The 15,241-nt window shown below is 45.4% G+C and overlaps 1 protein-coding gene across 2 annotated transcripts in view; it reads right to left on the bottom strand.

The window, feature by feature from the left end:
* LOC135912638 (uncharacterized) overlaps positions 1–15,241 on the bottom strand; it is a 76,608-nt gene that overhangs the window by 36,674 nt on the left and 24,693 nt on the right. For both annotated transcript variants that reach the window (XM_065445125.2, XM_065445127.1), the window contains exons 6-7: positions 2,133–2,292; positions 374–498 (exon numbers count right to left, since the gene is read on the bottom strand). In XM_065445125.2, the coding sequence (XP_065301197.1) occupies positions 374–498; positions 2,133–2,292 (285 nt within the window). The remainder of the gene's footprint in view (positions 1–373; positions 499–2,132; positions 2,293–15,241) is intronic.

Below are 15,241 nucleotides of genomic sequence, written 5' to 3'. Positions count from 1 at the left end.
CCTACGGACGGGGACGCATCCATCAAAACGCCACCATGTGACATATTCGACGCTAACAAGTTTCCCAACCTAATACGCCCAACAGTAAGCGTAGTTATATTCTCGCGTACATTCTTCTAATCTTCGTCACTCTCCAGTCAGGTACGCTCTCCGCGTCTAATCGCTTCATAGCATCGGGGCAAGGAAAGTGCGGATACTGACTTGGGAAACAACATCAAAAAATTTACATGAAGAACTTGCGTTCTGCAGTGCCTAGTGCAGAGCGGGCGGATCGAAGCTTGTAAATTAACGTCTCCGCCTTTCCCGGGTATCCTTGGAGCGACAGGCTCCAAAGCCTCTGGCTGCATGTGTTCACGAGAAGTTGCGTACTCACAATGCGAGGTTTTCGGCAGTGTACTCCAGGTTCATCCATGCATTGTTGTCATCGTAGAAGTAGTAGCCAACGCCTGCGAAGACCTTGTTGCGTTCTCTGTCTGAACCCAGCAGCTTCCGCATTACCTGTCAATAATAGCAAGGTAGGGAGACCCGTTTCTTTATTACAGGCATGCCAAAAAAAAAGTTGCAGGAGTTTCCTAGATAATCGCCAATTCTTGTAACTGGTCTGCTTTCTCTGCCTGAACAAACTATTTTTTTTTAAGGTGAGTGTTTGGACATGTTGGAAGGACATGAATGCAGCTTTTTGCGCACCAGACGAGAACAAAGAAGAGGCTGAGACACACGAGCGCACTCGTGTGACTCAGCCTTTTTTTTGTTCTCGTCGTGTGCTCAAAAAAGCTGCACACTTTCTTTACGTTTTTCTTAACACAAGTCGAGATAATAGTAGACTATTAAAACTAGATTTAGCAACGCACTGAGAGCAGACATGAGAAGTTTTTGTCTTTCTAGCGCGGTTTACTATCGTATTCGCAGGTAAAGCATCGGGGAGGAAAGGAGGGGGCAGACATAATTTTCGTATTTGGATATGTCACTTGCGTCCCCCTTTACACAATATAGGCTAAGTTCGAAATATCTGGCTTAGTTGCGGTATTTGCAATGTATTAGATCAGCGAGTTCTCCGGAGCTTTACGATTATGCGTTCGTTTTGCGAGCGGCGGGAAATTCAGCCCGCTTCCTTGTCATAAGTACACTTTGCACCAAGTTTAAGACCACTACGGCAACTCAGTGTGTTAAGGTTAATGCGTATGAATGAATTTATAGCCTTTGCGTCAAAGTAGTTCTTATTCAAGCCGTCCAGAATATCATACTGCCGTTACACGGAATGTTTCTGATAGTCCTAAAATAGCCCTAAATGACTACTTCATATACAAACAAAATGAGGGGAGCAAAGGGTGGGGCAGGGATGTTTTATAGCATCTGAGAAAATTTCGTAAAATGTTTGCAGCCTATTTTGGGGCTTTGAAAATAATTACTGAAGCCTCTTTTGTTTGTTTTGGGATATTTTCATGGGTTATACAGGTTCGCAGTACGTTTCTCCGGTGTCCTCGGTGAACTAAAGCACACACCTTGCATTTGGTTATCATTAGGAGAAACTCATGGTCAATGCTTAGACGAAGTTGGAAGTGTGCGGATGTACTAACCCGTTAGCAGTAAATTGTGTAAGCCAGTGCTCATAAGCGTCATAACTGTGTTTTACGAACGATACCCAACTTCACTCAATGCTTCAAAGAGGCGAGTCATATGCGGGCAACGTTTCAAAGCACGTCGTTTAATTTGAAGCAACAGAAATTTCAGGTGCACCTTCTCGAAAGGAACAGCTTCACTGAAGATTGGGTTGTCAATATTTCAAGATTGCGAACAAGTATCATCTGTCTTCTTTGTTGAGTGACAGCTCGTGCTCAACGGTCTCCCCCGCCGCGGCTATACGGCAAAAGACGCAGCCATGCACTCAAGCGAAACCTTCGGGACCAGCCTATTAAACAGGGACACAGTGAAGAAACACAAGAAAACGCCACACTCGCTGTCTTTTCTTGTGTGTCTTCATTGTGTCCGTGTCAGTGCGCTGTTTCACCAGCGAGGTATGATGATTAATCACCACTTAGCACAACTTTCCACATTACAGAACTTCCCTTTGGAATTTGCCGGCCACTTTTAGTCGAAGTGACTATCACTTAAAGGACGTGCCAGCCCCTTACCTTGAGTATAGTAGGCGCGGTCACGGTTGCGAGGTTTTGGACAGGTGTGGGATCATCGATGATGTTCAGGATGCCGTAGTGGTACACCCGGTGCTGCTGATTCAACGCGTTCAGGTCGTCCCTGACTTCCACGGTCTGAAACATGTCCTTTTCGAGGCCGCTACAAAGGAATCAAACGTGCCTCTCTATAAGTGTTGGGTAGGAAGTGTCCAGCTTTATGAAATTTAATTTAGTAATAAATATTTGAAAGGAATAACGCGGCATTTGAACACCGAACCTTCTACTTCTATAAGTTGGCGCGTGGCGTTACCAAGTGCAATTCAGAATTATACCTACCAAACGACAAAGTTGACATTCTTGACCTTGTATCCTTCAAAGCACGCTTATGCATATTATTTCAATTATTCACCACATCTAAACCTTACTGCGCACCTAAGTAAATACTTTTAGCGAACTTGTATAGTCTTTTTTGTTTGTTTTGTACTGCGCTAACATTGTAAGAGACTTGTTCTTTTTTCTTCACCGGCTACCATTTGTATAATTTCCTGGTACTCCCCTTTTGCTACTTCACAATGTCATTTTGTTTCATTAATCATGTTATTTATATTGTTGAATATTTGTTTCATGTTTACTTGCTAACAATGCATAATTTCTTTGTATGCCTTTCTTTTTGCTAGTTCCCTGTATCCTCCCCTCCCGTAATACTCCTGCGGAAGCCTGTGAGGTAACTCAATAAATAAATAAATAAATAAATAAATAAATAAATAAATAAATAAATAAATAATATATATATATATATATATATATATATATATATATATATATATATATATATATATATATATATATATATATATATATATATATATATATATATATATATATATATATATTGTAATGGGTGTACTGAACAGTTCCGAGGGTAACGTCCCTTCGTAACCGAGGAGGCAGGTGACGCAGAGCAGGAACAGCTCGTTGCCCGAACGGCTCACACTCGTGCCAAGCACTGGCGATCTGCCTGGCCCACTGGTTGCACAGCAGGCATGGCAGAGACGATCTGGCTGTCCTTGTTCTTGTGCTCTTCTTCTTCATTACAAATACCCCCGTTGCAAAAGCGGAGCCATCCTGGCGACTTACGACGTGGAGACGAGCGGGTCATAGAATTGGTTCAGGCGGCGCACGTGAACAACATCCCGTCCACGGCGGCGCTTGTCGGATGTCGATGTAAGTGGCTCTATGACATAGTTGACCGGAGAGTTGCGTTCGACGATGCGGTATGGCCCATCATACTGCGAAAGAAGTTTTGTCGAAAGTCCAGGCGCGGTAGAAGGCACGGACAACAAGACAAGGGTGCCGGGGACGAAGTTCCGATTCGTAGCGTCGCCATCACGATTGGCTTTTTGTCGTTGTTGGTCAGCGGAGGTGAACTTTCGGGTAAATTGACGGCATTCCTCGGCGTATCGGGCGACGGCTGAAACGGGAGCACATTCTGACGCGTCTGGTGTATAAGGCAAAACCGTATCGATGGTATGGGAAGGATCGCAACTGTAGAGAAGAAAGTATGGAGAAAATCCTGTGGTACTTTGTGTAGCCGTATTTTATGCGTACGTGACAAATGGGAGGATCATATTCCAGTTTGTATGCTTCGATGAAACATACATGGCGAGCATACCACCAAGGGTGCGATTGAAACGCTCTGTAAGTCCGTTAGTTTGAGGATGGTACTCCGTGGTGGTCCGGTGAACTATGCAGCATTGAGCAAGCAGAGCTTCAACCACCTCCGACAGAAACACACGGCCTCTATCACTCAGCAGCTCCCGAGGTGGGGCATGACGAAGAATGAAACGATGGAGTTGAAAGGATGCAACGTCACTGGCGGTCACTGCAGGTAGAGCAGCGGTTTCGGCATAGCGTGTAAGGTGATCAACTGCTACAGTAATCAGTCGTTTTGCAGCAGGTGTTAGTGGTAGCGGGCCGTACAGGTCAATTCCCACACGGTCGAAGGCACGAGCAGGACACGAAAGCGGCTGTAATAAACCGTGGGCCGGATGAGGCGGAGATTTGCGGCGTTGGCATTGCGCGCACGAGCGGACAAATTTTTGGACAAAAGTAAACATTCCTCACCCGTAGTAACGTTGCCGCAGGCACTCGTACGTCTTCAAAACGCCTGCGTGTGCACATTGTGGGTCAGTATGGAAAGACGCGCACATGTCGGAACGCAAAGTCCTAGGGATAACCAGGCGCCACTTGCGACCGTCGGGCTGGTAGTTGCGTCCATACAAGAGGCTATCCCGGACAGCAAAATGGACAGCCTGGCGACGCAGGGAGCGGGAGATGGGAGATGCAGGCGAGCCAGAAAGGAGATCTAGAAGAGAGGCCAGCCAAGGATCTTCGCGCTGTTCTTATGCGCAGGTGTCGGTGTCGACCGAGGATACCGCCTCAATGATGGAGAGAGAGGCCGTGTCGGCTCGCAGCAGAGAGCGGGACAGAGCGTCGGCGTCAGTGTGCTTGCGACCTGAGCGGTAGATGACGTGTATATCGTACTCTTGAATGCGCAGAGCCCAGTGGGCAAGGCGTCCAGACGGGTCGTTTAAAGAGGATAACCAACATGGGGCGTGATGGTCAGTAACGACATGGAAAGGCCTGCAGTATAAATAAGGGCGAAACTTCCCGAGTGCCCAAACGATCGCCAGGCATTCTTTTTCTGTGACGCTGTAATTGGGTTCCGCTTTGGTCAGCGCACGACTGGCGTAAGCAACAACGTACTCGGAGTAGCCAGACTTGCGCTGCGCAAGGACAGCGCCAAGGCCAATACCACTGGCATCGGTATGCACTTCAGTTGGAGCGGTGGGATCCTCGTGTCGCAGTATAGGCGGAGATGTCAGGAGACGGCGTAAGGTCACGAACGCGGTGTCGCATGCAGGACACCAGGAGGATAGGTCGTTGGCTGGCGCCACTTAAGATTTGTGTCAAAGGTGATATTATCGAGGCAAAATTACGAACAAAGCGTCTGAAGTAAGAACAGAGGCCGATGAAGGCGTGGAGTTCCTTGAGTGTCTTAGGTTCCGGAAACTCTGCCACGGCGCGAAGTTTGGATGGGTCGGGGCAAATGCCGTCTTGTGATACGACGTGACCCAGAATCATGAGCTTGCGCGCGGCGAATTGGCGCTTTTTCAGGTTCAGTTGCAGGTCTGCGTTGGTCAAGGGCGCCAACACTTGCCTAAGGCGAAGAGGATGCGTGCTGAAATCACGGGCGAACACAACGATTTCGTCGAGATAGCACAAACACGTGCTCCCTTTTAGACCGCGCAAGATATTGTCCATCATTCGTTCAAAGTAGCAGGCGCATGGCATAGGCCAAATGGCATCACATTAAATTCGTATAAACCATCCGGCGTAATGAAGGCAGTTTTAGGGCGATCAACTGCTGACATCGGGACCTGCCATTAGCCCGAGCGTAAATCCAATGAAGAGAAGAATTGAGTGCCTTGCAAGCTGTCCAGAGCGTCGTCAATGCGTGGTAGAGGGTAGACGTCTTTTCGCGTTATCTTATTAAGATGGCGATAATCGACGCAGAACCGCATAGAACCATCTTTTTTGTGACGAGAATCACCGGTGATGCACACGGGCTATTGGAAGGTTGAATGACGCAGCGCTGAAGTATGTCCTCCCCGTGCTCATTGATCACCTGGCGTTCCTTGGCGGATACGCGGTACGGGCGCTGCCGCACTGGCGCGTTGGAGCCAGTGTCGATGGGGTGGCTGATGGTTGACGTGCGACCCAGAGTAGGCTGAGCGACATCAAAAGAAGAACGGAACTGGGCAAGCAGGTGAAGAAGCTGGGAGCACTGCTCGGAAGTAAGGTCATCGGCAATGAAAGGTGTGAATAAGTCAGGTGGCGGCAGAGCAGAAGTGGAAAGTGAACAGAAGTCAGTGAGCTCTGTATACGAAGCATCCGGCACGTCGGTTATAAACATGTCATCAAGAGGCTGAACATGGCCAAGTGCTTCACCGCAAAGAGCCGTCAGGGCTGTAGGAAGCGGATTTCAGACAACGATGGCGCTGAGACTGGCTGAAATGTCAAGCGTGGCGAAAGGGAGGGGAACATCTTTGCGGGTTAAGAAGAGTTCCGAAGGAGTGAAGAGGACAGTGCCTTCAGAGACAGCGCCACAGAAGACGGGAACAACGGCAGACGAGTACGGCGGTATGGCGATGTCTTTCCGAAGGACTAGCTTAGCGGGAAGAGATGTGCCACCGACGAGGGGTACGTCACACAAAGGCGATAATTCGACTTCAGCACGTGCACAATTGATGACGGCGTTATTTCGCGAAAGAAAGTCCCACCCAAGTATCACGTCGTAAGAGCAGGACTGCAGAACCACAAACTCCACAATATAGAGAACGCCTTGAATAACAACTCTAGCTGTGCATGCTGCTGAAGGCTGCACTGGCTGGGCGCTTGCTGTGCGAAGAGAAAACCCAGAAAGTGGCGTCGTAACTTTTCGTAAGGCGCGTGAGAGGCGTTCTTTTAGGACAGACACGGCTGCTCCAGTATCAATTAGCGCAACGGTGGGTGGGGAGGCCGTCCACAGTAAGGTCGACAACGTTCGAAGGCGGCAATGGAGGACTTGTACAGATCGATGGCCACGCAGTTCTTGCCTCCTGAACTGCGGCGCTTAGTTTTCCTATTGCGTGGGTGAAGGGCGCCGACGCATGGGTGATGACGAGCGGCAACGTGGGGAAGGTGAACGACGTGTCAGGACCGGGCGCTCGGCTGGTGGCCTGTTCGACTGGCGACTAAAATAAGTGTCTTGAAAAGGTTGCACGTCGGCGTAGGGAGGCGACTGCACCAACCCATCAGAGTGCAGCATGCGGCGGCGGCAGAGTCGTGCAACATGGCCGGGAATACCGCAGGCATAACGTATGGGCCTGTTGTCTTGTATGTGCCAAGGATTAGCAAACGCAGGAGCAGGTCGATGAACGGGATGACGAACGGGTGGTAGCGACCGTGGATGTAGCGCAACGAGTGGTTGACGAGGAGGCTGCGCGGCGACGGATGCATAAGTAGGTGGCGCGCCGCCAGGGTAGAGCTGATGCTGCATTGGTAGAGCCTCAGCAACTTGAGGCTGTGCGGCGACGGATGCGTAAGGTGCGTGGCAACAGGGTACTGCTGATGCTGCATATGTAGAGCCTCAACAACTTGCTCTTCAATAACCCGCCGGAGCGTAGGGGCCAGCTCTGTAGGAGGCTGTGGCGTGAGCGGCTGCTGTAGCTCAGCGAAGGGCATTACAGAGAGCTGACGTGCAATTTCATTCCGCACGAAAGCTTGGATTTGTGTGAGCAGAGGGAGTGATCAGGGAGGATGGTCATGGAAGAGAGAGCCTCGTCAGCCACTGAGGGGCGCCTGGTCAAATTGCGCTGCCTGCTCAACTCGTCGTAGTTTTCGCACAAGTTTATGAGCTCTGCTATGGTGCGCGGACTCTTGGCGATCAACATTTGAAAAATGTCATCGGCGATGCCCTTCAAAATGTGCTTCAATTTCTCATTTTCGGGCATAGAAGCATCCACATGTTTGCACAGGCCGAGAACCTCTTCGATGTAACAGGTGAATGTTTCACCGGGTTGTTGCTCTCGCTCTCGTAACCGCTGCTCGGTGTGCAACTTGTGGACAGCGGGGTGACCGAAAACTTCAGCGAACCCGGCCTTGAACGCGGACCAGGACTGAAAGCCGGATTCGTGATTTTTAAACCACAGGTGAGCCACTCCCGCAAGGTAGAATATGACGGCATTTAACTTGGCGGTATCATCCCATCGATTGTGGAAGCTCACCCGTTCGTACGTAGCCAACCAGTCATTGACATCCTGTTCATCCGTACCGCTGAAAACCGCTGAATGGCGTTGCGGGACAGCGCCAGAGCCGGCAACTGGGGTGGCGGCAACGTCAGCTGGTGAGAGTCAGCCATGACGGGAGGCAGAGTCCGAGACCAGAGTTCCAGGGTGTTCTTGAGTACCCCGCACCTTCCACCAATTGTAATGGGTGCACTGAACAGTTCCGAGGCTAACGTCTCTTCGTAACCGAGGAGGCAGGTGACGCAGAGCAGGAACAGCTGGTTGCCCGAACGGCTCACACTCATGCCAAGCACTGGCAATCCAGCTGGCCCACGGGTTGCACAGCAGGCATGGCAGAGACGATCTGGCTGGCCTTGTTCTTGTGCTCTTCTTCTTCATTACGAAATAAATAAATAAATAAATAAATAAATAAATAAATAAATAAATAAATAAATAAATAAATAAATAAATAAATAAATAAAGTTGCTGGGATTGAGGCCGTGCAGTCGTCTCGTTGGCGCCGCAGATGTGTTTGCACGCTGTATTGCGCGATAAAGTGTGAAAACGTATGTGCCGCCCCTCCTCCCCTTGTCCACAGTAAAAGCAATACAAGCGCCGTGCGTGGCTTCGTGTTCTCTCTCTCTCTCGGTATACTCTCTACACTAATTGTCTGGAGACGTCAAACAATGTCAAAGGAATGTTTGCGTGTCCTTTGTGATGGGACCGAGTCAACCAAATAGACGCAAGTAAGCTGAACTCGCGTATAGGCATTTCGGAGTAAAAAAAAATGAATAAGGTGGAGTAGTGACTTCTTTGCCGAAGCAAAAGTGCTGATCATGACCCAGTGCACTCTTTTTTCAGTAAGTTGTTTCTCAATTTTAATGGTTGTTCATCTTTTTTTTTTCTTTTATGAGCTAGTGCACTAAGGAAAGGCCGTAACCGCTACAAAGTCATAATGAAATTCTGCAGAAAAAATAGATAACAATGAATTAAACCACTAGGCTGGAACTACTGTTAGCAGGCCTATAACACTAGTAATCGTTGTTGTAACAATAAATTAAGCTTCTCACTTCCCTTAACTTTTCTCGCTCACTGCATAGGTAGCCTTGAAGCCTTGAGCGATCATTGACCAGTTTGCTCACGTGATGCCTGCGTTTGGGGGGCGCTGTTCTTGCAGGCCTCTCGGATTCAACCACGTGACCACCACAATGATGCACTCCGATACCACGTCACTCATATCCTAACTGGTCACCCCGACTGTTCCGGCTTTCCGCTCAAGATCAAGTCTGGTCAGCCAAGTCAAAGTCAGTCAACATTACTTTATTTCAACATCTATATTGAAAAGTACAATGATGCTAGGACTTGTAAGCGATAAACCGCAAGAAGCGTGACAGTGGCCTGCACCCTGTTTAAAACACACAGGCCGCAGGATGCAGCAAGTGGCAACATCCAGTTAGTGTGCTCACAAATGAAATCTGTGTAGAAAATGCGTTAAACGCAGTGTTTGCAGTATAAGAAAGTGAGAAAAAGTTCAAACTTTGCAAATTGTCAGATAAATACGTCATTATGTTTAACGCTTACATTGTAGCAGCTCCAACACATTTCCAACACATTATCTTATAAACGGCGTGCAGATATCTCATTTTCCATGGCCAAATGCGAATCAGTTTGGCTTGAATTTGACAATCACTTTCTACCAACCAACAAAAGAACTATCATTGGTTCAATTTACCGTTCCCCATCGTCATCTTACGATGATTTTTGTGCTGAACTTGATAGTTTATTAAACTCGTTCATTACCAAAAATTACAATGTAATCATTGTCGGCGACATTAACATTACCATTACAAATTTTAACGATAGTTCTTGTGTCCAGTACACCAAGTGCTTCATTGGACATGGTTTGGAATCTTTGCTAGATTCTCCAACACGATGTGCTTCTTCCGGTCAAAATACGCTTATTGACCATGTACTCAGTAATATCATGACTAATCAAAAAGCTGATGTGGTCCATTTTAATCTGACAGACCATTATCCAATTTTTCTCTTATTAAATACTCAAACTACTTACAAAAATAAAATGGTGATTAAAAGTTCTTTTGACTCAGGAAAATTTGTGGATTTGGTGTCCGGCTCTGACTGGGGCCTATTATCCGAGGAATCTTGTGTTAACAAAGCATCCAGCACTTTAAATGAGAAACTAACAGATATTATAAATACTTGTACGTCTGTATCCTCCATATTACGTTGGTATTCCACCCCCAGGCATCCGTAGATCACTAGAGGACTACTGCGCTCTATAAATAAAAAAAGATAACCTCTTCAAAAAATTAAAACTCCAAGCATTTAACCTCGCCCTTAAGGCTCGATTCAAATTATATTCACAAACTCTCAGCGTCTTACTTAAACAGGCTAAGAGAACCTACTATGAAAATAAAGTGCTCGAAAATGGGAATGACTGGAGAAAAAATTGGAATGTAATTAAAGAATTTTTAAATCTTAATCAGCAAGACACACCTGTGACAGGGTTTACTGACGGCACCGCACTCCAACTGATCCTATAGATGTCGCAAATTCATTTAATGAATCATTTTTCAAGAGCTCTGCAGCCGGTGTCCCTAACTTGCACAAGTTGCCCCGCGTGCCTCACTCCTTTTTCTTAAAACCAACATCGCCAAATGAAGTTCATCGCACTATAATAGGGCTCAAGACAACAGGCTGTGGCCTAGATTCAATTCATCCATCAAAAATCAAACTTGTTGCTCGTGAGTTATCTTTTGTCCTCTCTGATATTATTAACACTGCATTTCGTACCGGCGTTTTTCCAACGAGTCTCAAACAAGGAAAAGTCACTCCAGTATTTAAAAAAGGTGATCGAAATATCTTTTCTAATTATCGCCCTATAACGATACTGCCATTTTTTAGTAAAGTAATTGAGAAGCTCCTTGTTAATCACCTAACGAACTACCTAACAAAATTTAACCTTTTAACTTCTAAGCAGTTTGGTTTTCGTGCTAACTTATCAACTGTATTAGCACTGATAAAACTAACTGACAGCCTAAAGCAGTTTATCGACAATGGGCTATGGGCGGGAGCGGTATTTGTTGATTTAACTAAAGCTTTTGAAACTATTAACCACTCCATTTTGTACGCTAAACTTGAATCATTTGGAATTTGTGGACCTGCTTTAGCTCTTTTGCAGAGCTACCTTACTAATAGAACCCAGGTTGTTAGATATGGAAGCGTTTTATCCACCCCAATAACAACGAACCAGGGCGTTCCACAAGGATAAATTTTGGGTCCTCTGCTATTCCTCATTTACATTAATGACTTACCATCATCGCTTAACAGTTCTGAGTGCATCCTCTATGCTGACGATACAACGATATTCAGTAGTGGTAAAGACATTAACAGTCTACTCAGAAAGTTAAACACCGATGTCACGAATCTTGTGTTTTGGTGTAAAAATAACTTGCTAAACGTAAACCCTGTTAAAACAAAGTTTATGTTATTTCACTCGTCCCAAAAAACGCCTACAAGAACCCCTGAACTATACATTGATGACTACGTCATTACCCCATCTAATTGTGTAACATTCCTTAGTGTTACATTAGACCCCCAACTTAAGTATAACATTCACGTAAACTCTGTCACTAAGAAGACTGCTTTCGGCATCCGCGTGCTCATTCGAACAAGACACTGTTTTCAGCAATATATACTAAAATCACTTTACTACGCTTTCATGAACAGTCACCTTACTTACTGCATTTCATCATGGGGCAACACATATCCTGCACATCTGACAACCCTCATTCACCTTCAGAACCGGGCGGTCCGAATAATTACCCACAGTTCATATATGACATCAGCAGCGCCCATTTTTCGCACTCTTGAGATTCTACCATTAACATGCACATTTCAACTGAAACTATGTCTTATATTATATAGAAGTAGAAACAGTGACATTCCAGCTGAGTTACTTCCCTCGACGCAACTTTTCAATACAAATAACACGCGGTTTTCTGAAAATAATAATCTCTTGCTTCCTAAAGTCAACACTAACTACGGTAAAATGACAGCCTTCTTTTCCGCAATTTCATTTTGGAATTCACTGCCATCAAATATTAAATCATGCTCTTCATTACACTGTTTCCGGCGGCTTCTAAAACAGTTCTTATTAACAACATACCTTACCTGATTATTCGACAAGTGTACATACTTTTATATGTGTGTCTATATATAGGTGTGTATCTATGTGTGCGTGTGTGTATACATTTATTACTGTGTAGCCATGTTTCATTATTTTTCTCGATTTATGTTGATAGATTATCAGTCGTTTGTAAATTAATTTTGTTGCACTGTTGGATTGCCCACTTTTGTTCATAATCACTATACTTCTATTCAATTACTGTGATGATAGTACCTTCAAGTGTATTTCAATATGGAATTATTCTTGCTAATTTTTGTATAATCTTCAACTACCCGATGTTTCAGTAATTACTTCTAATATGTTCATTGTATTTTCACGCTGTTCTTACCCTCGTTGCTAATCCTATATTACATATTTTGTGCATGTTGTAACAGGAGGTCCCCCTGACAGTTTTTACTTTGGGACCTCCTTCTGTGTTACATTTTCTTTGTAATTGTATTGTATTGTGTAATAATAAACTTCAAACTTCATGAGAATGGAATTATAAGTCAAAAGAGGGTAGCAACCTGAGGTAATCAAAGATTTGCTTAGTGTGGGAGCCATATGGGACATTTACGATTATTCGAAGTGCTTGCTTGTCACATCGGTGAATGTCTTAAGCTTGCAATGATGGCCGTACCCCATATCAGTGACATTATGATAATGTCGGAAAGAAGAAAGAGTTATGGACTAGAAGCTTTATGTGTGATGGGAGAACAAACCACCGCCTCGATTGCGCTCCAACTGTCCGTGATAATTTAGAGCAAGCCTACTCAACGTGTTCTTTCTGATACTTGATTTCATGCAGTACAACTCGAAGACTCCTAACGACAAGTACAACTTCAATGCCAGAGAGCTCAGTGTAAAGTTTATGTCAACATTCATACTTTTGTTTTGGCGCAAAATATTACAGATTTTATTTTCGCAATATTTATGGCCATTGAACTACACTTACATATACGTGCACGTACGTCATCAGCTCGATTTATAAGTGCCGGCCGATGAGAATCTGAGAAAGATAACTGTTGCCTGCTTATACGTTATATTTTGTATTTCTGCCGATATATACTAGATGGTTTACATATACGTTAGAGAGCAAAAGTCCGCGGATACTATGCTACGATATTTGATGTTTACTTATTTTATTAAACCAAAATTTAAAGCTTTTTAGACGCATTTGTTGTATGTGGTAACGTAGATAGCAACCTAAAACATTCCGAAAGTTTTCTGAAAGCAATAATCAGAAAGTTTGTTAATAATTGTGCTTCGATTGATGCAATAGAAAGCTTTGGAATAATCAATAAGTACACCAACCACGTAATGGCCACTTTCAAGGAAGTCAAGAATAAATGTTTAATGCAACAAACGTACATTCTCAGTAGAACGTCTTTTCTTGTGTGTAAGTAAGTGAATTTGAATGGTGCCAGAAGGTTGTGCTATGTCGAAAGAGAGGTCACTCGAATGTATAATAATTTTTCTATACTTTTCGAAATGACAGGGAGAATCGATATTGGCCTGTAGTCGGACGTGTTATATCTATCACCATCTTTGTAGACAAGAGACACTTTGGCAACTTATAGACATTGAAAATGCGAACAATGATGACAATAACGTGTTTGAGTGGTTCTATTGTAAGTTGTCACTGTTTCCGGATTTGAGTGGTCTCCAGATTTCAGATCGCAGTCCTTAGGCGCCCGTTCCTGCGTTGAACGTCGGCGTGCCTCGGCTTTGTACCTTGGTGTAACCGAGCGAACGAGCAAAGAGAATGATGAAAAAGTGAAGGCGGAGTGCAGCGGCACTTGAAAGACGGTGAGAGCGAAGAGAACGGGAGGAGGAAAGTGGAGGAGGAGGGTGAAGCTGAAGCATGAGGAGGAAGGCGAAGTAAGGCACATTTAAGCCCATCCAGAGGGCGCTCACGTCAGCGCATGCGCACCAGCGGTGGCATCGGCCGTGTGGGGGAAACAAAACAAGCAATCAGAAACTTAACCTTAACGCATAGCGTTGGCTGCGAGCGTCTCCAGGTAAATATTAGGTTTACATAAGCTGCAGTTGTCGGGAAGTGGCAACTGCGGGGGGCGGTACATTATAGTCCCGCGCTTCGCGGCTCTGGCAGCCGGTGCGGTGCTCTGTGCGATGCCCCAATATATCGCGAAATGAAAACACATATAGAGCTGCGCGCAAATTTCGCATTAGACAGTATCGTAATGGTCGGTGAATGTTCTTTTTGTTCGTTTCAGCATACGCATGCCACCACTTGTTGCTAATATTCGCTCCAGTATGTGTTTGCCCTTAAGCAACCAGCTCGCGCCTCAAATAGCAAGGCACAGCACTACGTGGTATCGTGCAGATTTTCCATTCCAATTCATTTCTTCGTATTCTCCTAAATATCCTTGCTCGCTTTTCTCGCCATTATTTGCAGCCATTTCACTGTCTCTGTTTCTACCACTTTCTTTTTGATGACTCCAGCTTGTGTGCTTACATTTTCACTGAGCGTGTACTTGGTACTTGGTAGCGCTCGTCCTGTCTGTTCCTTTCTGTGTCCGTGTTCACTTCGCGCTACTAGCCAAGATCATGCTACCGTACCTACTCGCCCAACTGTCTATCCTTTTGTACTTGGTTGCCAGCTTTCTTGACCTCTTCCTCCATTCTTTGTCCATGCTTTTTCTGTCGAACTGCTTGTGCACTTTAGCCGTCCATTTATTTTGATCCATGTGGCTGAGTCTTTCTTGAAAACGTACTTTGCTCTGCGCTTCTATGACTTAAAAACAGGCCCAACCCATTTCGATCTGCACTGCATCATTTGTGGTTTTACCGCTTGCTCCGAAAGCCAACCTGTCTACCAATCTTTGGTTAATCTTCAACCCCGACGTGATACTATTTTAAACACAAAGTGGCATTTGCGAACGTTAGAGCTTCCACTCACCACCTTATATTTATTGTGGCCTCAAAATGCTCTATGTTTCATAAGTGCTGCGTTCCGCTTCCCATCAATATTCAGATTATCCTGGTGGGCGCCTGAGTAAGAAGTCTTTTGTTCGTTTATGCATGCGCCGAGGTAGTTGCATTGCTTAACTATGGGTATGAGTCGCTGT

This window comes from Dermacentor albipictus, chromosome 7 (assembly GCF_038994185.2).
Source record: "Dermacentor albipictus isolate Rhodes 1998 colony chromosome 7, USDA_Dalb.pri_finalv2, whole genome shotgun sequence".
Classification (NCBI taxonomy): Eukaryota; Metazoa; Arthropoda; class Arachnida; order Ixodida; family Ixodidae; genus Dermacentor; species Dermacentor albipictus.
The sequence above is the reverse complement of the archived record's forward strand: the minus strand, read 5'-3'. Positions and strand labels throughout refer to the sequence as shown.